The sequence below is a fragment of the Myotis nattereri genome (assembly GCF_964212035.1).
Source record: "Myotis nattereri genome assembly, chromosome: 8".
Taxonomy (NCBI): Eukaryota; Metazoa; Chordata; class Mammalia; order Chiroptera; family Vespertilionidae; genus Myotis; species Myotis nattereri.
The window spans coordinates 84873618-84897488 of record NC_138083.1 but is presented as its reverse complement, the minus strand read 5'-3'; the positions used below and the strand labels follow the sequence as shown (position 1 = coordinate 84897488).

General features: G+C 41.8%; 1 protein-coding gene across 1 annotated transcript; it reads left to right on the top strand.

Annotated features, from left to right (window-relative positions):
* The first annotated feature begins 372 nt into the window (after positions 1-372).
* CFAP53 (cilia and flagella associated protein 53) lies at positions 373-23466 on the top strand. The gene is made up of 8 exons (XM_081097435.1): positions 373-522; positions 4977-5206; positions 6684-6857; positions 10339-10642; positions 12861-13079; positions 15934-16150; positions 19711-19813; positions 22839-23466. The coding sequence occupies exons 1-8, from the start codon at positions 454-456 to the stop codon at positions 23065-23067; spliced, it is 1545 nt and encodes a 514-aa protein (XP_080953561.1). The 5' UTR covers positions 373-453; the 3' UTR covers positions 23068-23466.
* Positions 23467-23871: the final 405 nt, after the last annotated feature.

Below are 23871 nucleotides of genomic sequence, written 5' to 3'. Positions count from 1 at the left end.
AAGATTATCCTAGGATGGCCACAACATTTAATAACCTTCCCATAAAATGTCCACTAACCTTTCTCGTGCTTTTAGACCGACTGGTTACAGGATATAAATAGCAAAGCCAATTGGAATATTATTAGATCTTCGACTTCACTTCGGGTAAAGGAGGCTTTTTTCTACTATTCTGATGAACCCTAGAGGAAAAGGGCGAGGTCTGCAGGACACCTGATCAAGGGCTTGGTGAGGTACCCCCCCCCCCCCCCCCACTCAGCTTATCCGCTTCCAGAGGAAGTCGCAAGTCCCGGCGTCTATGGTCACCATGGTGACAGGATCAACTTCCGCCCCACCCACCTGCCCCACGAGGCTCACCATGGCAACGGGACATCTGTGTCTCCGAAGCTGGTTCCACCGGTTGCACCGTTAGGGAACTGCGGCAGACGCCGCACTATCCCGAGAGGAGACTCGAAAATGTACAGCCAGCGGTTTGGCATCGTACAGCGGGAGGTTAAGGGCCCCACTCCCAAAGTGGTGATGGTGGTAAGCAGGGGATGTGTGCGGGCCCCAACTGCTTTCTGCATCCTCGAGCACTCCAGACCTAGCGGAGCCCAATCCGGCCTCCAGCGGGGGCTCAGGAAAACTGGTGCCTGCTACAATGGGGTTGATTTTGAAAAGGGTAATTTCGCTTGGGTATTCCATCCCTCCTCCCCCTCCCCTGCTTGTTACAATATTTAGATTCTGTATTGGAAGAATTACTACTTGGGATCTTGAGGGGTTTTAGGCTCCAAGACGCCCAAAGGCTGTCGTCGTCCCTTGCGATTTGCGGTGTGTGTGTCATGGGAAAGGCAGTAGGTCAGGCAGCAGGAAATCGGTCTGGGACGGAGGTGGTTCGGTTCTCTGTGGAAGGGGTGTTGGGCTGTGAGGGGTTGCCAGGGGTTATAGAGCCCTTCTGTGCAAACTCAGCTGTAACAGAAGTGTCCCTGCAGGCCTGGATGCAAACAGGAGGGTTTGTTGCCTGGAAAGCTGGCTTGGTCTTAGGTCCATGCACCTGTGTGAAAACTTCCATGTGTAATTGGGCAATTCTGGAGGTATTGCTTGAGTGCCTCCTGCATGCACAGCAAAGTGGGAGGTACAATGACCCTGGGAGGTTTACTCTCCAACAGAAGTCTGATCCCTGCCTTCAAGTTGCTTATTACCTAATTGCAGAAACAACTTGCTCATGCAGAAAGCCGTAAAAGGTTAATAGGAGATCTTGATATGCTACAGTTGTGAGGACACTGTATGAAGGAAATATCAGGGATAATGAAAGATACAATTTTATGTTCCATGGCGCACACAGCAATTATCAGTCCATTTATAGACCTGCTCCCTCTTTTCTAAGTCCAAGGACTGTAGGATTGGGCCTGGAAATCAGTACACTGGAGTTTCTACAGACTGTAGGGTTTAAGTTAATTATAGACAGACTTCATCAGGGACAGAAACTTACCTACTCTGGGTTTCGTATCAGAACACACAGCTGAGGGGCTGGTGCCATTGGTCAGGTGCCACTATTTGTGTTGGGAACAGTAGGGATTTCTGTTCCACCAGATTACCTCCAGACCCGAGAAGCAGGCCTATGTAATGCTTTGAGCTTACACTTGGAGCTTATAGAAAAATAGAAAGGAAAAGATCAGAGTCTGTGCATCTCAAATGTCAGGGTGTGATAAGAAATGTGGATGGTAGCGGTTGCAGAGTTGTGGGAGAAGAATAAAAGCCACCAGAGCTGAGACTTGGGTGCTAAACAGCTACACCAGAAAAAAGCAATAAAAGGTGTAATGTCTGAAGTAATGGAAAATCGAAATGAGCCACTGTTTGATGAGTGCCTCCTAGGAACCCAGTTATTTACTTCTCAAAATAGTTTTTTAGGAGGACATTTATTCTGATCATGGACAGAGGGGTAGAGGCCAGAATCCTAGCTAGAATATAAGACATTGTTCTTTAAGAGATTAAACTGTAAACTGTAATACTAGAAACTATAATGTGAGATGTTACAGTAACAAAAGCCTTCAGTGACCTTGAAAATACACGGTAGTTATAAAATTCTTTTTTTGCTTGCCTTTAGCATGGTTTAGAGTCCAGTGTCTACACATAATTTTTGATCACTTGAAATATGCTTAGAATCACCTGTTGAGATGATAGTATTTTGGATATATTGGTTAAATAAAATATATTATTATAATTAATTTCCCTGTTTCTTTTTACTCTTTTTAATTTTTTATTTTTCAATTATAGTTTACATTCAATATTATTTTGTTAGTTTAAGGTGTCTTTTTACTTTTAAAAATGCAGCTACTAGAAAATGGTAAATTATAGATCTGGTTTACATTATATTTCTATTAAGCAGTGACAGCTTTGGTTAATGATAAGACTGTGCATGGATTGGCATCATCTTGTTAGAGAACTCCAGATCATAGTTTATTCATCCAGAGAATGGGTCCTTTCTGGCCACAGAGTCCTGCATGGCAAGCCCCAAGCCTAAAAAGGCTTCCTGGCTCCCTGGCTACTGCTCCGGCTGTTTCTCACTGTCCTCTAACCCTATTCCCTTCTTCAGTCAAAATGTGCCTCAGGGCCTGGTTCTTGCCAAGACTATTGATTCCTGATGATCTTGGAACTTGGTTGCTGTTCTCAGCCTGTATGTGTGTCTACTGGGAACCTGAGTCTGTGTGTCCTACCCAAGGTGAAGTTTCAACCCTGCTCTGTTTTGTTGACACTGAAGCTGCATTTCTAAAATGCCATACATATTAGAGAACAGTAATTTGTTAACTGGCTCCAGACTCTAAATAATTCTGATCGGGATTAGCTAATTCCCATATTACTTCAGACACCATGTTCTGTCTCTAGCTCATCTCAACCTTGCCTTATCTTGTTCAGTTAAACCTAAGTATCTATCTGCATACCGGAACCCTTAATCTTTTCATCAGACTTCTCCAGATGTTGATTTTCTTACTCCAGAAGACTGCTTTACCAAGACCCAACCTTGTATTTTGGTAGTCCTGACAATGACGTTCTAAGTGTAAGTGATAAGATGGACTCTCTGCTTTAAGTTGAGTTTTGTTGCTGTGAATCAGGACCCCAGAGTCTCACGACTCACATAAGGTTGACTTGATAAAACTAGCTGGAAGTACAAAGCTCAAGACCGTGGATTTAATGGTGGCCCTAGGAGGAGCAGAAATTGTATCAAGCCCACCCAGAAACATTGTCTTTTCTTTCTGTCTTTCCTTCCTATGAGAACCTGACAGTGGTAGGCATTGTGTTCAATGTCAGGAATACAGAATTGAAAAAGATATACTATACTCCATGGGATTTTATTAAATGTATCAATATATATTCAAAATGGTGTGTGCATTTCCAACTTTTTAGTGGATGTTTGTGTAAAATGAACATATTTACAGAAATCCAAGTTACCCAAAATATCAGGAGCATAGCCCTTGCATTAAACTCCTGGGCACAATAGAAATAGAAATAAAGTTTTACCACCGGTTTTGCTTTTCTTTTTTACTTTTCCTTAGTTCTCTCCTTTCTCCCCAACTTTCTTCCTTTCTTCCTTCTCACAACTTATTTTATTTTATTTTTTTAATATGTATTTTATTGATTTTTTACAGAGAGGGAGAGGGACAGAGAGTTAGAATCATCGATGAGAGAGAAACATCGATCAGCTGCCTCATGCACACCCCCAACTGGGGACGCGCCCGCAACCAAGGTACACGTCCTCGACCAGAATCAAACCCGGGACCCTTCAGTCCGCAGGCCGATGCTCTATCCACTGAGCCAAACCGGTTAGAGCTCACAACTTATTTTATATACATTCTATGTATAGCTGATCTTGAACAACATAGGTTTGAATTGCATGATATCCACTCATACATGGAGTTTTTTCAGTAAACACCTGTACTATTTTTTTAATGTTTTTATTGATTTCACAGAGAGAGTAAGAGAGAGGGAGAGAAATATCCATTGCTGCCTCCTGCATGCCCCCCGCTCCCCCCCACTGGAGATTGAGCCCGCAACCTGGGCATGTAGCCTAACAGGGAATCACACCAGTGACCTCTTGGTGCATGGGTGGATGGTCAACCAATGAGTCACACCAGCTGGGCCCTGTATAATTTTTGATTGACAGTTTGGAGTCCAGAGATGCAGAGAGCCAACTATGCATTGATCTAATTTTTTATATTTTTATAGGGGACTAGCATTCACAGATTTGGGGGGGGGGTGGCTGGTCCTGGAACCAATCCCCTGTGGATACCAAGGGACAACTTAAGTTTTGGGGAAGTCAAAAGTGATATGTGGATTTTTGACTGTGTGCTCCTAGCTCCTGTTTTGTTCAAGGGTCACCTGTACGTAGGTAGCAGCCTCTTATAAATTTTTTAAATTGATTTTTGAGGGAGAAAGAGCGATTTGTTGTTGGTAACTTATTTATACATTCATTGGTTCCTTCTTCTGTGTGCCCTAGCTGGAGATCAAACCTGCAATCCCAGCATATTGGGACTGTGCTCCAACCAGAAGGTACCTGGTCACAGCTACTTAGCAGCCTCTTTCAATTGAAAGTGTTTGGATGGTGGTAACTGTGTTGTCTGCCCAGAGAAATAGTGGAATACTGAGTGGCAAGATCAAGTCAAGAATTGGAAGACCTCTAATTCTTGGTCTAGCCAGGTCTGCTCTATTTGAAGCACCTTGAGCAAATCACTTAATGTCTCTGATTTGACTAGATAATCTCTAGCATCCCATTCAAATTTTTTACTTTATAATTCTATGAACTTTTATTCAAATGGCACTTGAGAAATATTTGAGACGAATTTGATCTTAAGTATAGGCTCAAAGAATCAAACAAGTTATGACTTAGCCACTTAAACTTATATAGTACCAAGTTTTATTTTGTCTGAGTATTGACATGATTAACTGAAAATATGCTGTTGATTTTGGATCTATCAAAAGTGATAGTTGTTCTTTGTTTTCAGAGAGCCAAGCCTCCCGAAGGCCAAAGGGCTGAGCAACAACTGGGAAGAATCCTACGCAACTATCAGAAACATCATGCTATTTTGGATTCCATTAAGTCCATAGAGCGGGAACGCTTGAAAGTTGACTGGTTCCAGCACAATGACCGCAAATTTGTGGGCAGTCTTGTGAAAGCAAGAATGAAGGATGCCATGCAAGGATTTATCATCAACACTGAAGAAAGACGAAATAAGTAAGGCTCACAAGCCTGATGACCCAGACTATGAAATAATCCTGAAACCACTTGAGACTGACCAGTCAAAAAAAATCAAGTGAATGTTATAGTAAGAATCATGGCTGAGATATTCATATTCCTGCCAAAGCAATAACTACTGCTTGTTTATGTTTTTACTTATAATCACCTGCATTATCATGATAGCAAAATAATAATTATTTTATATTTTGTTACTTTAATTAATATCTCATTTTTCCTTTTGTTAAAGATATACATTACATATCACATCTATATGTGATCAAATAAAATATGGCACAGATCAGTGCTTTATTTTTTCTTTTTTAGCATGCTTCACTTTTATTTCTTTTTTTTTATTTCTTAAAGTATTACAAAGAGTATTACACATGTCTCCTTTCCCCCCCTTGACATTCCCCTGGCTCCCCCCACCCCCCAGTGTCTTATTCTCATATGCATGCATATAAGTCCTTCAGTTGATCTCCTACCCACCCCCAAACCTTCCCTAGGGTTCCCACTGTAGTTTGACAGTCTTCTCAATGCTGCTCTGCCTCTGTATCCATTTTTGTTTATCAGTCTATAATGGTCCTTATTATCCATAAATGAGTGAGTTCATGTATTTTGCTCAGCTTCCCAGGGGCTGTCTCAGTCTCACAGGGGCCATTTCAGTCTCACAAGGGCCATCCCAACCTCACAGGGGCCGTCCCAGCCTCACAGAGGCCGCCTCAGCCTCACAGGGACCGTCTCAACCTCACTGGGGCCGTTCCAGCCTCATAGGGGCAATCTCAACCTCACATGGACCGTTTCAACCTCACCGGGGCTGTTTCAGCCTCACCGGGGCCGTTTCAACCTCACCAGGGCTGTCTCGACCTCACCGGGGCCGTTTCAACCTCACCAGGGCTGTCTCGACCTCACCGGGGCCGTTTCAACCTCACCAGGGCTGTCTCGACCTCACCGGGGCCGTTCTGGCCTCACCGGTGCTGTCTCGACCTCACCAGGGCCGATTGAATCTCACTGGGGCCGTCCCAGCCTCACTGGGGCCGTCTCAACCTCACTGGGGTCGTTTCAACCTCACCAGGGCAGTTGCAACCTCACCAGGGCTGTTGCAACCAGTGCTTTATTTTTTAATACATTTTTGTTGATTTCAGAGAGGAAGGGAGAGGGCGAGAGAGATAGAAACATCAAAGATGAGAGAGTATCATCGATCAGCTGCCTCCTGAAAGCCCCCAGGCATGTGCCCTGACCAGGAATTGAACTGTGACCTCCTTGTTCATAGGTTGACGCTCAACACTGAGCAACTCTGGTCAGGCTCTCTTTATTACTTTAAATGACAACTAGTTTTAGTTTATGGAAGAATGCAATGATTAAACATGTACTTCTGAAATAAAATTTAACAAAATAAAAATAAATTTGTAAAGTGATGTATGTGGCATTACAGTTTTAATTTAAAAAAAATTTTTTTTTGGTCATTTTGTTTCAGGCTGCGTGAACTTTTAGCATCAGAAGAAAATGAGTATTTTACTGAAATGCAATTGAAAGAAGAAACAATTGAAGAGAGAAAAGAAAGAATGAGATATAAAACCAGATTATTAAAAGAGAAGAAAGAAAAAGAGAGGCAAGATTTTGTGGCTGAAAAGCTAGACCAGCAATTCAGGTAATAATGTCCGAAAAACACACACACAAAATCTGTGTATTAAAAAAGACAAGATTGCTAATGTACAGTAGAGTGTAGCTTTAAGAGGTTATAGACAGTAGTTGTACCAGTACCTTTAAATCTTGGTAATTATATACACATCATTGCAAAATGCAGGCACTAAGGGATTTTTTGTTTTGTTTAGAGTTAAGAACACTTAATATTTATTCTCAACAAATTTCAAGCATAAAATACAGTGTTATTGCTTACTAGTGACCTGTTGTGCGAAATCGTGCAAGATCCAGGACCACCCCGCCCAGTTCCATGGGACCGCCCCAAGTCCTGGAGCCCTGCCCCGTGTGGCTGGGGCTACCAGGTGGCCTGAGTCCTGGAGTGCCGCCCTGATGCCCCGCCTCTGGCCGCTGGGACCCCTGTGCCCCTGTGGGGCCCCAGGAACCCTGGCGGAAGCTGCATGGAGCAGCTGCCAGCCCTGCCCCTGCTGCCCCACCCTGCTGTGCGCTCCGCCATCTTGTGACGGCCTTATGGCATGAGGGTCAATTTGCATATTACCTCTTTATTATATAGGATAGCCCAAGATAAAGTAAAATGCAAACTCTGAGTTTAAAGTCTGGTAGAATACAGAAGGAATACATGAGTTCATTTTTCACAGCGCAAGAAATCTGAATAGGTGAGATATCCAAAGGTCAACAGATGTTAGAAAGAAGCAAAACCAAGCATGTGGAGGGATCAAGACATGGTTCTTTTTGTTATTGATGTTTATCCTCACCCGAGGACATTTTTCCATTGATTTTTAGAGAGAGTGGAAGGGAGGGTGAGAGACAGAGAGAAACATCATCGATGTGAAAGACACACATTGATTTGTGGCCTCCTGCCTGCACCCTGACTAGAGCTGGGGATCGATCCTGCAACTGAAGTACGTGCCCTTGACCAGGAACCAAACCTGAGATGGGCCAATGCTCTATCCACTGAGCCAAACCAGCTAGGGCAAGACATAGTGCAGAGATAAAGCTTTTGCCATCTCTTCTCTTTCTGCCATGAAGTTGCTATTAATCATATAGACTGTCCTACATCTTCCTAGTAGAGGCCCAAAGGAGAAGTAAGCTATTGCAGTGAGTAGTGCATACAAATTGCAGATACAGCTGCTAACAAAGTAAATTAAACTGCTAAGACTGGAGGGAATGGAAAATTTCAGGGCTCGGGGAGCTGCTAAAGAAGGGCAGTGAAGAAAACCAGATTAGTCATGCATATCACCAGAAGGAACTTGCTACTCCCCATCTTGAAGATGGTAACTTGAGTTCCACAGATAGTCATTGTACTAGATTTTCAAGCTTGTAGTAACCAACACAGGATCAGACTTGGATTTTCTGGCCTTTCTGAAGTTTAGCCTCATCTCCTGTCCTTGGTTGGACTTGGACACTCCCTCCTGGCTGTGAGGGACAAAGGGGACACTAGCAAGTGAATTTCAATGGGTCATTCATATATTTCCCTAAAGGCTGCTGATGTTTACATCTGTTCATGTGCTTATTTGCCATATATAGATCATCTTCTTTGTGAAATGTCTCTTCATTTCTTTTGCCCATTTTCTAATTGGATTAGCTATTAAGTTTTGAGAGTACTTTATTTTGGATATGAGTCTTTTATGCAGGATATGTAGTTTGGAATATTGTTTCCTAGTCTGTAGCTTGTTTTATTATTATTATTATTATTATTATTATTATTATTCTGTTAAGAGGGTGTTTCACAGAGAAAAAGATTTTAATTTTGATGAAACCCAGTTTATCAATACTTCTTTTATGGAGCATGCTCTTGGTACATTGTGATTTTTACATTGTGATTTTCTTTTAAGTGTTCTGTATTTATACACAGTGAGCGATTGAACCCCAGATTAAAGTAGGCAGTTTGGGGCTTTGTTTTGTTTTGGGTGTTTTTGTTAAACAAATGCCCTAGGATGCATGGTGAGAACACTTGTCTCTATCAATTACTGGCCAGGTATTGTTCTAAGCACTTTACATGTATGTACTCTTACAATGAGATACCAAAGAACCTAAACTCCAGGCCAGCCTGCCAGGTTTTCACTCCCAGCTCTACCACATATGAAATGTATGAACTTACCTATGATGCTTAACTGCTCTGTGCCTTCTCTTTCTCATCTGTAAATGGGGCTGGTCATAATGATGAAATTGAACTTGCAGTAATGTTCACTGCGACATTGGTTGTTATGAAGATGGTAAGAGTCCATACCTGTAAAGTGCTTAGAACAGTGCCTGCAAATTAAAAGTCAGTAAGTGCTGCCAATAGTATTACTACTCCTGGGAAGACACTTAGGCTCCCTGCTTTAACTCTAAAATGGAGGTAGTTCTTGCTGCTACATCTGAGTTAAAAGATACTTACGAGGGTGATACAAGATTTCATGCGTGAAAGTACCATGTAAAGCACTTTTATCAGTGATTATTATCATTAAAATAGAAGTATTGACTATTCTTGCAATGAGAGTTTAGACTTCATTATTTCTTTCAGTCTTAGCTATTAAAATTTCATCAGAAGTTCTATATTGAGCCCATTTTCAAACTTCAGCTTCTTGGCGCTGAATTTGATTTAGAAACCAGGAAGACCTGATGTTTATAAACATTGCCTTCAGTCAGAGGGTCTCCTCGCACGGCTGGATGCCAGAACCTCCTGGGTGCTCTGACAAACTGCAGAGGCCTGTGTCCACCCCAGGTGTTCTGTTTTACCTAGTCTGGTCTGGGAGGAGGAAGGGAAGAAGTGGGGAGTAGGATTTTGAAAATATCCCTAAGTAATTCTGAGGTGTAGACATTGTTGACTATCACAGGGCTCAATGAAGAACTTTTGAAGAAATTTGAATAACCAAGACTGAAAGAAAGGACACTGTCTAAACACTATGGTGAGAGCATGTCTTCTTGAATGGTGACATAGCCCGGGTGTGCACAGGCAGCTCAGGCGAAACCCCTTCGGTGGACATGTGCCCTGCCAGGAGCCCAGGGGTGATGGGGAAGCCTCCATCTCTGTGGTCACAGATGACCTTTCCTTGGAAGTGCATGCGGGGTCTCTTCCTACCAAAGCCTCGTCCACTTGTAATATTGTAGTATTTCCCGTAGTAATAACCGTAGTTACAGTTATGGAGCTCTTAGTTCTTACTAGGCATTTACATCTGCTACCTCTGACCCTTACCAGAACCTTAAAAGACTAAAAAAAAAAGCTCAGATAGGTCAAGTTTTCAACCCAAGGTCACACAGGAAATGTCAATATTAGGATTCAAAGCCTGCTCTGTCCGACCCAGTGCCCGTATTTTGTCTGTGACATCATGGTGCCTATCTCCCTGCCATTCGTCACATGTTTTCTCTGCTCGTATGGCCTACATCCAGATCTTTGACTTTTTCTATTTCAGGATCTGGCTGTACAGATATGTGCCTAAATAGAGCCATGTCTCATGAAGGTTTTGTCTTTAAAATTCTCCTTTCAGGGAACGCTGTGAGGAGCTCCGCACTGAATTGCTTTCTATCCATGAGAAGAAGGTGTGCGAGGAGCGGAAAGCACAGGTTGCGTTTAATGAGGAGCTGAAAAGGCAAAAACTGGTGGAAGAGCAGATGTTCTGTAAGCTCTGGGAGGAAGACCGATTAGCCAAGGAAAGGCGGGAAGCCGAAGAGGCGAGGAGACAGAAAAAGCTAGTGGAGAACACACGGCTGGGGCTGAATGCCCAGATCACCGACTTGAACGCGCGAAGGCAGGCAGCGCAGTGGCTGAAGGAAGAGGAGGCGCGCCTTGTGGTGGGCCTTTTAAAATGCTGGTCATAGGATGATCACTCCGTGGTTACAGGACCAGCTTGCAGGCCTGTGGCTGCACAGTTTGCCTGATGGCCTGGGCCGGTTCACAGGGCAACATGATCAGAGCCTTGGATTTCAAGGCCCAGCTAATAGTGCCCTCCCATTGCAGAGAGCAAGTTACTTCACTACGGTGGCTCAATTTCTTTATCTGTGAAAGGAGGCAAAATGCAACTGCCTGTTTTGGGAGGGTGAAATGGGATGGTCATGGGCAGTGCTATGGAGGGCTAGTGACAATTCGGCAACATCCCCTGTTCTTTGATACGTGATATGTAAATTGACAGTTTCCAAATCCTATGAAGAAATGCTGTGGAACAGCTATGGTGACCTTCTGGCCACCAATGTCAATAATTTTGTTCCAACAAGATTGCTGCCCCTACTGCAACATTTTCAACTGGTGTGCGGTTGAAACAGGCAGCACCTATTTGGCCAGGGCACTGACCTCTTTTCCCTTAGGTTGTCTCATAAAACAATGACAGCATCCAACACAACAATAACCATCTGCTGTGCATGAATCAACATTACACCATCATTGTCTAACTTATTTGATAGTTAAATTAGAATCCAAATATGGTTGTTATAAGTCTCTTTTAGAAAGAATGACTGTTTGTTATTCACTTGAGATTGACAGGGGTGCAATAAATTCATTACGTTGGCACAACAGGTGTAAGATGAAAACTGTCCTGGTAAAGCCAAAACATGGCAAACTACTTTTAGGTTCCTCAATCTTGAACAGTTTTCCCTCATCCCATCCCTTCCTATCTGATAGTCTGGATTTGGCTGGTTACTTCCGCCGGAGGTGGTTGAGCTTACTTTAAAAAAAGTGTGGCCTGCTATTCCACCGGCTTTCATGCTTGATACACATTCCTTTTCCTTAGATTCTGCACTGATCGAATTTGACCCTTACAATTCAGTTGAATTTACTGGCATTAGTGGAAAAGTCTAGTATACATAACTCCCCTCTCACAGGCCAGTAATCATGGCTGTTATGAATCTCAGTTAAATCAAGTCAAATTGGGATTTGTATCCCATCCTCGCTATTGATTGCTACGTCATCTCCTGTCCCAGCTGGACAAACACTTATCCCTTCAGGAGACTTCAGCTGCCTCTGGCAGGAGGACTAATGCCCCAAATTTTCTACTAAACCCACAAGGCCCAACAGCATTGGTGCCCCATTTAAACCGCCTGTTTGGCCAGGCAGTCAAGCCAGCCAGAAAGCTAGGAAAATGAGAGGGATGGGGGAATACTTTAAGAACAAAATGCTGCTGAAACCGGTTTGGCTCAGTGGATACAGCGTTGGCCTGCGGACTGAAAGGTCCCAGGTTCGATTCCGGTCAAGGGCATGTACCTGGGTTGCGGGCACATCCCCGGTGGGGGATGTGCAGGAGGCGGCTAATCGATGTTTCTCTCTCATCGATGTTTCTGACTCTCTATCTTTCTCTCCCTTCCTCTCTGTAAAAAATCAATAAAATATATTTAAAGAAAAAAAAAAAGAAAAGAAAATTGCAGCTAATATCACTAAAAAAAAACAACAAAATGCTTAAAATTTAGTTTTGCGTATTTAGCTGACATGTACATTTCCATTTTGGACTCTTATTGCTGTTTAATAATGCACCCACATCTAGATGTGCAGATGGGCATAGAAGAGTAAAGTGTAGGCCAATCCACTGAAATGTTGAGAGTGGTGCTGAGTGATGGGTACTAGGTTTAAAGGTGATTTCTCTTTATACATTTCTGCATTTTGAACTTGACAACTATTACTTTATAATTACATACACAGCAATTTCACAAAGTCTTATTGCTGACTCAGCAATGAGAAGGCAAGTTTTATTTCTTTTTTTTTTAAAAAAAATATTTTATTGATATTTTATAGAGAGGAAGGGAGAGAGATAGAGAGTTAGAAACATCGATGAGAGAGAAACATCGATCAGCTGCCTCCTACACACCCCGCACTGGGGATGTGCCCGCAACCAAGGTACATGCCCCTGACCGGAATCGAACCTGGGACCCTTCAGTTCGTAGGCCGACGCTCTATCCACTGAGCCAAACCGGTTTCGGCAAGTTTTATTTCTTATAGTCCTTCTAATTCCAGGGGTGTATATGACATGCATGAATCTGTTTTGTCCAGCTGTACTGGATTATCTCCCTTGTTGTTCTGCCTTAGGAAGACGAAAGAGCTCAGGTGAAGTTTGAGAATGAACAGGATAAGCTACAGAAACAGAGGACAAGACAGAGACTCAGGGCCACTTTGGAAAAAGCCCTCCAGGAGAAAATAGAACGTCTTCAGCAGGAGTACAGAGAAGAGCAGGACTTGAGCACGAAACTCGTGCAAATGGCCCAGCAAGATTTACAGGACGAGGCTGATAAAAACAAGCAAACAAGAGTAAGACATGTATTCAGTGTCTAACATGTGCTGGGTGAAATTCCTTGTTGAGCTCTCAGTCTTACAGGAGCCAGCCACATGCAGAATGAACTGTAACAGTTCCACTCTAAGTGCGGTGTTAGCATCATCTGGGAGAGATGAAATTTTTAGGCGCCAGGATCCAAAACTAGAAATCCTGGCAGGGGCAAGAAATCTGTGTTTTAACAAGCTCCCCCAGGTTTATTCAGATGCTCACTGAATCCTGAGAACTCCCACTCTATCACATGGTGATGGGATTGCAGGAGGAGGAGGGATTATGCCTGCCTGCAAGTTGGGGAGGACATCACTGAGAAAGTGATATGAAAGGATATGCAAAGTGTTGTCAGGCAAGGAGAGTAGAGAAAAGCATTCCAGTATTCATTTAGCTGTCTGCTCCTTTGACATTTGTATTGAACTCTTAAGGGTGTCATGCTTTTCCTATAATATAGTCCTATTTTTTTAAAAATATATTTTATTGATTTTTTACAGAGAGGAAGGGAGAGAGATAGAGAGTTAGAAATATCGATGAGAGAGAAACATCGATCAGCTGCCTCCTGCACATCTCCTACCAGGGATGTGCCCGCAACCCAGGTACATGCCCTTGACCGGAATCGAACCTGGGACCTTTCAGTCCACAGGCTGACGCTCTATCCACTGAGCCAAACCGGTTTTGGCAATATTTTTAAAGACTATTTCTAAGAGCAGTTTAGGTTCACAGCAAAGTTGAACAGAAGATACAGAAATTTTCCATAGCCTCCTGCCCCCACAAATGCAAGCCTCCCCCCATTATCAACATCCCCCAATAGAGTGGTACATTTGTTACATTTGATTAACCTACATTATTATCATTATTACCCAAGGTCCATAGTTTACATTAAGCTTCACTTTTGTTTGTTTTTTTTGTGTGTGTTTTGTTTTGTTTTGTTAATCCTCACCCGAGGATATTTTTCCATTGCTTTTTAGAGTGGATGGGAGTGGGGAGACAGAGAGAAACATCGATGTGAGAGAAACACATCAATTGGTTGGCGCTCCCTTCAAGCCTGCATAAGGTTCACTCTTGGTGTTATACAGTCTATGGGTTTGGACAAATGTATGACGACATGTGTCCACCATGGCAGTACCATCCAGAGTAGTTTCATTGGCCTAAAACTCTCTCCATAGTTTTGTCTTTTCCCAGAATGTCATATAGTTGGAATCATAAAGTATGTAGCCTTTTTAGATTGGCTTATTTCACTAAGTAATATGCATTTAAATTTCCTACATGTCTTTTCACTTTGTCAAAAATCAGTGGACAGTAAATGTGAGGGTTTATTTCTGGACTGATAGTTCTATACAATTAATCTATATGTCCATCCTTATGCTGCATCTCATGTTTATACATCTTGATCACGGAGCTTTGTAGTGAGTTTGAAATCAGGAAATGTAAATCCTCCAACTTTGTTCTTTTTTTTTCAAATTGTTTTGACTAATCTGTCTCCCTTCAATTTCCATATGAATTTAGGATCAGTTTACTGATTTCTGCAAAGAAGACAATGAAATTTTGTTAGGGATTATTTTGAATCTCTAGACCAAGTTGGGGACAACTGCCATTGTAACAATATTGTCTACTGATCCATGAACATAGGATGTCTTTTCATTTATTTAGGTCTTTAATTATTTCAATAATATTTCTTAGTTTTAAGAGTATAAGTTTTGCCCTTCTCTTGTTAAATTTATTCCTAAGTAAGAATGAGACTATGTATACAAGCCATTCTGATAGTACAGCTATAGCCCTCAAACCTTGCTAGTCCTACCTTAGGTCTATGATTTTCTCAAAAGAGATCAGATCAGAGATTGGATGGAACAGCACAAATATAAAACCATGAAAGATGGAGAAGTAAACTGAAATGTCTTTGTTATAAAGTCCAGTTCACAACCTTAGCTGCACATTAAAATCACTTGGGGAACTTAAAAACTATCCACTAGATAAGAATTTCTAGAGTGAGATTCAGCCCTTAATAATTTTTAAGCTCCCCAAATGGGCATGGTTCTCTCTCTCTCTCTCTCTCTCTCTCTCTCTCTCTCGCTCGCTCCCCCCCCCTTCCCTCCCCAAGGACATTTTCCTTGCCTCTCTCTTTCTCCTAAGCTCCAAGGGCTCTTTTTTGGCCTCTGTAACTTGTTTCCTGAGCCTATTTCTTCTACAGCTCACTTCTACCTCTGTGACTTTCTAAATAAACTTTTGCTTGTATTTGAGTCTTGGCTCTGAATTCTTCCTTAGCCAGAACTCAAGTAAAGAATAAAACGAAGAAAAGAAAAGGAAGAAAAGCTCCCCAGGTTATTCCAAAGTGTAGCTAAGATTGAGAATTGCTGTTATAAAATATCAGGTGACTGACTTACCTTCTAGTCAGAGACAGTGCCATGTAGTAGTAGTGATTTATTTTGTTTATCAGGTTAAGAGTTCATCTACCCAAATTAAAATAAATGGAAATAAAGCTGTACCATTGCAGATTATTTGGGAACTGTTTTGAGACACACTTTTTGGAATAGTGTGTGAATTAAATTATTCAACAATGTATTTTAGAACATTTCAAACAAATACAAAGAATAGTTCAAAGAACCCCCATGTGTCCCTTACCGACCTTCAAAAACCATCAGCTAATGACCATTCTTGTTTCATCTATACCACCACCCCTAAATATTTTGAAGTAAACCCTCGACATAATATTTCATCTATAAAATTTCAGTGATAGTTCTGAAACATTGAGATTGTAATTCTAAGATTGTTTTTAAATATCCTCAATATCATTATCACACTTAAGAATGTTTTAACAACATGTGGTCAATTTATGTTATGTAGGAAGATAGGATAAAAGAACAGAAGATATATCGTCAATATTTGGCACAGCAGCGTGAGGAAGAAAATGCTCAGGAAAAAGAATTGGACAGAATATTAGAAGAAGAGAAGGCAAAGCAGTGGGCGGAGAAGGACAAACAGCTGAAACTTGAAAAGGAGGCAAGGAAACAACTTGTGAATGAGGTCATGTGTACAAGAAAACTTCAAGTTCAAGAAAAGTGTAAGGAAATGAATTACAATTATATTTTAGTTGGGCCTTCATCCAATTTAAGTAGCATCCAAAATATGTATTAAGAAGGTATCCTATATAATAAAAGGGTAATATGCAAATTGACCCTAACAGCAGAACGACTGGGAATGACTGGTCACTATGACACACACTGACCACCAGGGGGCAGATGCTCAAGGCAGGAGCTGCCCCCTGGTGGTCAGCGCGCTCCCATAGGGGCAGTTCTGCTCAGCCACAAGCCAGGCTGATGGCTGCTAGTACAGCGGTGGTGGTGGGAGCCTCTCCCTCCTCCTCAGCAGCGCTAAGGATGTCTGACTGCAGTTTAGGCCTGCTCCCTGCTGGCAAGTGGACATCCCCGAGGGCTCCCGGGCTGCCAGAGGGATGTCTGACTGCCAGCTTATGCCTGATCCCCCGGGGAGCGGGCCTAAGCCAGCAGGTGGTCATCCCCCGAGGAGTCCCAGACTGTGAGAGGGCACAGGCCGGGCTGAGAGACCCCCCCCCAGTGCACAAATTTTTGTGCACCGGGCCTCTAGTTATGTATAAACTACTATGAGGGATGTAAAAAGGATTAAGGCAAGATCCCTGTTTTGCAGGTCTTATCTAAGTGTGACCACCTAAAGCATATGAAGAGGGTTATATCCCAGCAGACTCTGAGCAATTGTAGGGGAGATGTTCTGAAGGGTAAAGGAACAGCATGACTAGTCTGTGGTCCTTAGTGATTATGAAGGAGTGTGAGAAGGTCAGGCAAAGACTCACATCTCCCCGTCCTCCCTTTTATCTGTCCCTCTATGCTTTCTGCAGGTGTCTCCATACCTCCCTACCTGCATGCCTTTGCATGGGTAGTTTTCTCTATGATGCTTGTGATCTAGAGGAATTCTGGACATCCTTCAAGGCAGCTCAAATGTCACCCTGTTCCTAATCCTCCTCCTGGGGCTCTCACTGAGACCTACTCATGTCTTAGTAACAAGTGTACTCCCTGAGCTCCAAACAGTGTCTGCTTACAAAAGGCAGTATCTGTAGGAGGAGGAACCGCCACCTCCAGATTCCCATCATTTCATGTCCAGCCCAGCAGATGGACGATTCACAGTTAGGGAGCCATTAGGCTTCTCATTAGTTGTCTTTGCACGAGAAATCTCATCTTGGTTCCTTTGATTAATTCTCCACTCCATGTATTATAACAGCAGTTAAAAATTTTTAAGTCAGCGCAGCCTCTGTTGCACAGTGGTTGAGCGTCAACCAATGAACCAGGAGGTTATGGTTCAGTTGCCATTCAGGGCACATGCCTGGGTTGCTGCTTGGTCCTGGTAGGGGGCATGCAGGAGGCAGAAGATAAATGATTCTCTCTCATCATTGATGCTTCTATCTCTCTCTCCCTCTCCCTTCCTCTCTGCATTCAATAAAAAAATAATTTAAAAAAATTAAGTCAGTATTAGAAGAAAGCTTATAAATGAAAAAGATTCTGTATTCATCCATGATAATTGATTCAGAACAGACTGAGAAAACAAAGAATGTGAGCATTTGGGACCATTTATAAAGAAGGATACAAAGTCAGCTATCATTCCATCAACCTGGGAGTAGCTACTATTCACAATTTCCTTCCAGTATTTTTACTATGTATATAATTTCCCCCTACAAATCAGGGTCATGTTGTATATATTGTTTATAGCCTGGATTTTCCACTTATTATAAACATTTCCAGGTCATTTTTCTTCAATTACAAGATTTGTAATGCTGCCTAGAAATCCATTATAAAAATGGACCATAATTTATTTTACCTAAACACAACTAATGGACCTTCAGATTGTTTTGAATCTTACCAGTACTTTAGCATTGCAGGTTACCATGATTAAGTGGCAGATGCATGTCTTACATTTGTCCTAAAAATTCTGTAAATAGTTTATTTTGGCTTATATATGATTGTGTAAGATACATTTCTGTAAGTGGATTTTGGGAAGATATGTACATTTCAGATGTGTATTGCCTGGTTGTGTTTATTCTTTTGTGAACTCTGTTTTCTTTGTCATATTTTTCCTATAGGAATGCTTCAATTTTCCTTATTTAATTTTTAAAAGACTTTTTTTTTTTTTCATCAGTAGCTCAGTAATGCACGTTTTATTGGTTTTTCTTCCTTTTCTTCTCACCATTTCTGATTCCTGGGATCACTTCCTAAATATGGAAAGATTTGTCTCAAACACTCTGCATTGGGTGGAGTGCAAATTAAGACACTGAAATCCATCCAGACTCATTCACAGAGCTTCACTACATTCATTCACCATTCACTGCTGTGTGGTAGAACATTGCCTGGATATACCAACAGATTGTCCATTCCCCCCAGTACATCCATTCACCGCTGTGTGGTAGGCCAATGCATGAATATATCAACAGATTGTCCATTCCCTTGATGATAAAAACGTGGTTGTTTCTGGTCTTTTGCTTTTACAAACAGTGCTGCTTTGAACATTCTTGATCCATGTTTCATGGTTCACATGTGCAAGAATTTCTCTAGAATCCTGGCTGAAATTCTTGCCAGGGACACTTAACTAGCTGTGTGACCTTGGACAAGTCACTTAACTTCTCCATGCCTTTGTTCCTCTATCATCTGCTGGAGGTGACGCAGAAGAGAGAAATCGTCCGCCTGTGATGGGGAGCCCTGCCGGGGTCCAACCCCAGCGGGTCCAGGGGTCCCCAGAGGTGTAGATGGAGTCGGCGAAGAAGGAAGGACACAGAGACAGTGTTCAGTTGATCAGCAGCCTAGCCAGGATCTCCAGCCAGGATCTCCAGCCAAGTTCTGGTCTGGATCTCCAGAGAGGTTCTGCTTAGGATCTCCAGCCAGGTTCTGTGTCCATGTTGTCTTGCTAGGTTCTCCAGCCAGGTTCTCCAGGTTCTCCAGCCAGGTTCTGTAGCCAAGTTCCCTCGCTAGGTTCTCCAGCCAGGTTCTGTCCAGGTTCTCCAGCCAGGTTCAGTCACCAGGTTCTAGTCAGGTTCTCTTGCCAATTTCTGTAGTCAGGTTCAGTCCAGGATCTTTTGCTATGTTCTCTCCAGCGAAGTTCTTCTGTCTCTAGGTTCTGAGGCCAGTTCCTGTCCAGGATCTTTTGCCATGTTCTCTCCAGCGAAGTTCTTCTGTCTCTAGAGAACGTTCTGTGTAGGTTCTGTGCCAATTTCTGTCTCTCCTAAAAGACTTTTATACTAAAACTTTAAAAAAATATATTTATTTTGTAATGAATAAAAGCTCTCATTAACATTAATGGCAATAGAACTATTTGACCTCAAGAAGAGAAAGTTCTATGGTAATCTGGTTTGAAAAAGGCTGAGCATAGAGTCTCAACCAAAAATGATTAAGAGAAAATCTGTGTAGATCACAGCACATATGAACCTAAACCTTGTTGTTTCCTCAGTGGAGATAACTATTTCCACCTTATTAGTCTAAGATTCAGCCCAGTGGTTCTAAGCTCTGCCTTTCTAAGAATAATATGCCATTGATGCCCAGAAAGATATTAGCAAGTCTTGTCTGAAAAAAGTCAATTAGCAAGCATTGCTGTTGTCTTCCGTAGTGCAACGAAAAGCGAGAGAACTGGAAGAACGTGCTCTGGAACAGGAGCACATACAGGAAGGTCTTAAAGAGCTTAACCGCGAAGAGAAGGAGAACTTTGTAAGGTATGATTTTGTTTTCTTTATTATCACTTACTATCTAAATAAAAAAGTGGAGATTTTTTTAACATAGAGGACCATGTGCCATAATTCTTGCATTACTGACATTATTTTACATCAGTACAGTCAGGTGCTATGTAGCGTTTCTACCAACAATGGACTGCATATACGATGAAGGTCCCCTGAGATTACAACAGAGTTGAACAATTCCTATCATCTAATAATGCTGTAGTACAGCTCATTACTCGCATGTTTATGGCGATGCTGGTGTAAACAAACCTACTGTGCTGCCAGTAGGATAAAAGTATTGTATTCTGTGTTTTTGTTTCGGTGCCCTGACCAGTAATCGAACCAGTGACCTTTCAGTGCACGGGACAACACTCAACCAACTGAGCCACACTGGCCAGGCCTATTCTGTTTCTACTATACCTTTGGATATGTTCAGATACACAAACACCGGGCTTGAAGCCTTGGTGTGTAATAGGCTATCCCACCTAGGTTTGTACAAATGCACTCTTTAATGTTCACACAACAACGAAATCACCTGACACATTTCTCATGTATCCCTGTCGAAGTGATGCATGACTATTATACTTGTCCTAAAGGCTCAAATCACTTTACAGAATTTCATATTAAAATAAGTACCAAGGTGCCTGGCTAGCTCAGTCGGTAGAGCATGAGACTCTTAAAATAAGTACCAGCCATCTTGGTAAAATTAAATTCTACTGCTATTGTGTACATTCTGATTATACTAATTGGGTATTGAACTGAATGATCATCTTTATTTAGTTTTTTGTTAATCCTCAGCTGAGGATATTTTTTTCCATTGCTTTTCAGAGAGAGTAGAAGGGAGGGAGGGAAGGAGGGAGGGAGGGAGGAGGAGGAGGAGGAGAGAGAGAGACACTGATGTGAGAGAGACACATTGATTGGTTGCTTCCTGCATTCACCACGACTCAGGCAAGGAATGAACCCGCAACCCAGATATGTGCCCTTGACTGGGAATTGAATCCAAGACTCTTTGGTATGCAGTCCGATGCTCTAGCTACTGAGCCACATTGGCTAGGGCAGATGAACATCTTGAAAAAATAATATAAATTAGAAAAAAACTTTTTAAAACAGGCACCAATCCTATATCCCAATGAAATAACTTGATGACCCCCCCCCCCATGAAACAAACTGAAAATAGAATCTGCCACAGAAGCAGATAATGCTATAATCTTTATATCTAATGAAAGCTGATATTAAAAATGTGGCTTATCAATTGTAAAATGGTGCAATTGCTAAGGATAACAGTATGAAATTTTCTCAAAAAATTAATAATAGGATTGTCATATTGATGTAAGAAATATCCAAACCTGTAGAGAACGTGTACAGAGTTTATTTGAGCCAACACTGATGACAGTTGCCAGGAAGCAAGATCTCAAATGCTCTGGGGAATGGCAGTTTCACAGTTTCTCTTATGCATTTGGAATAAAGGAGGGAAGGGAAGGAAGATTACCTAAGGGTGGGAGAAAGCAAGGATCACAGGATAGTTAATAAATTATATGCTTTTTGAGTGGTTACACTTATTTCAAAGATGTGTTAACGTATATGCCTGGTGCATGACTACCCACCATGACCTGCCCAGTTATGAATGTATGACCAGATCACCCTGTGAGGTTACTTTCCATAGAACTCCTTCTTATTCCACACTATGATCTGGCAATTTCACTTCTGAGTATATATCCAAAATAATTAAAAGCAGGACCTTGAAGAGATATTTGCATGGCCATGTTCATAGCAGCACTAGTCACAGTAGCCAAGAGGTAGAAATGATCCAAATGTCCATTAGCAAGTGAATAGATAAACAAAATGTGGAATCTGTATACAATGGAATATTATACAGCCTTAAAATTCTGACACTTGTTACAGCATGGATGAACCTTGAGGTCATTATGGTAAGTGGAATAAGCCAGACACCAAAATACAAACACTGTGTGATTCTACTTATATGAAGTACCTAGAATAGTCAAATTCATAGAGACAGCAAATAGGATGGTGGTTACCAGGGGCTGGGGGGAAGGGGAAAAGGTGAGTTTTCATTTTCTGATGGGTATAGAATTTCAGATTTGCAAGATAAAAAGGCCCTAGAGATTTATTTTACAACAATGTGAATATACTTAACACTTAAAAATGGTTAAGATGGTAAATTTTACATTATGTGTTTTTTGCCACAATAAAAAATCACACTATAAATTTTAAAAAAATTTAATCCTCACCCAAGGATATGTTTTTATTGAGAGAGAGAGAGAGAGAGAGAGGCGCAAAGGGAGAGGGAGAGGGAGTGGGAGAGGGAGAGGGAGAGGGAAAGGAAGAGAGAGAAACATTGATGTGAGAGAGAAGCATCGATTGGTTGCCTCCCAGTATGCGCCTGATCAAGGACTAAGGATTGAACCAGCAACCTGGGTATGTGCCCTAACCAGGAATCAAACCTGTGGCTTTTCAGTGTATGGGACGACACTCCAACCAACTGAGCCACACCAGCCAGGGCTCACAGTATAAATTTAAAACGTGGCTTCTCTATTTAAAATGCTGCTTTATCTGTGGAAGAAACTGTCTAGTTAATACTGGACAGAATGAGGCAAACTTACCCACCTAGGCACCAGCAATCTGAGACCATTGCAGGCTTTCCCTGTAGGGGCCTGGCCCTTCGATAGGCAGACGAGTGGAAAACTGGCAGGTCAGCCTGTTCCCAGTTTTACCAGTCCTTGGAGAGGAGTGAGAGGGGACGGAAAAAGGCCAAAACTCTCTCCACATCACAGTGAATATTTTGAAAACTTCCCTCCCTAAAAATTAATATTTGTTCTAAGATTATCTTAATTATTACATATTGAACACATTATTGGATTTGTCATCTGTTTCTTCCCCACTCACCTTGATTTTAATGGAAATTTTAATTTCACTCCACCAATTACATTTTAATGATAATGCCCTAAATAAATCCAAATGCTTACTTTTATAATTTTATCCTTTGACATGCTTAATACTGCAGACGCTCCGGGTTAGCCCAGGAGTACCAGAAGGAGCTTCAGATGCAAATGTCCTACCAGCAGCAGGCGCGGGAAGCACAGAAGGAAGAGGAGCGCCGGGAGCTGGAAGCAGGGAGAGCAGCAGACAAGATGTGCCAGGACAGGATCCAGGAGCTCCTGTGCCACTCCCGAGTGCAGCTCCGGAACGTCCACCCCATGCGGAGGGCGTGCCCTGCGAAGCTCCCACCGTAGTTTCGTAAACATCAGTGTTTTTTCAGTCTTTTAATATTTTTAACTAAAATACACTTATATGTTCCTTTGAGCTCATAGATAAACTTTCTTTTTCTCTGAGTTTGCATAATGATACATAATTTTGTTCCTGTATTCGATTTCACAGACTTACACATTTTCCTCCCCTAGCTGACTTTATCCCATCTACCGCCTACAATGCGAACCCTGTTTTGTGGGGGATTCAGGCCTGGGAATCTTAGGCCCTCTGTAAACTAGGTCTTACTGGTTAATTTTTTAAAGAGGTGGAAATGAACATGCTCATATTCCTAACCTTCAACATTAAAATGATCTTCACTTCTCTGAGTTTCCTCTGAGGGAACCCTCTCAGGGATGCTCACACGGAAGCTGAGTTTTACATTATAAACACTGTCATGTTGCTTCACAATCATATTTCTAAAGTATAATGGCTACATAGTCGTCTACTGAGGCAGTGTACTATAATTTATTAAACATTGGCCTTTGCTTAAAATTTGTCACTACTACAAATTACACTGTAACAACAATATTCATTTGAATTATTTTCTCAGGATCAATCAGTTCCCTGGAGTGGGATTTCTGTGTCAAAGGGGATAAACATTTTCATATTTTGCTTTCAACTGCCACATTTGCAAAAGCAGTTTTTAGAAAGTTAGACTTTTTAGAGAAACGTTTTCAAGGCCAATTGGTATTCTCTCTGTAGATTTAAAATTTATTTATGCAAATTGTATGCTAGACTCTCTGAGAGTTTTGGTTTTGAGTTTTTATCTACTATAGTAAGGTATATTA

What these genes read in the sequence shown, in the direction of transcription:
- CFAP53 (XM_081097435.1), top strand. Translation starts at nt 454, where the DNA reads ATGTACAGCCAGCGGTTTGGCATCGTACAGCGGGAGGTTAAGGGCCCC. An exon ending in CTCCCAAAGTGGTGATGGTG is followed by an intron (nt 523 to 4,976) that starts GTAAGCAGGGGA and finishes CTTTGTTTTCAG; the next exon opens with AGAGCCAAGCCTCCCGAAGG. An exon ending in ACTTCAAGTTCAAGAAAAGT is followed by an intron (nt 16,151 to 19,710) that starts GTAAGGAAATGA and finishes TGTCTTCCGTAG; the next exon opens with TGCAACGAAAAGCGAGAGAA.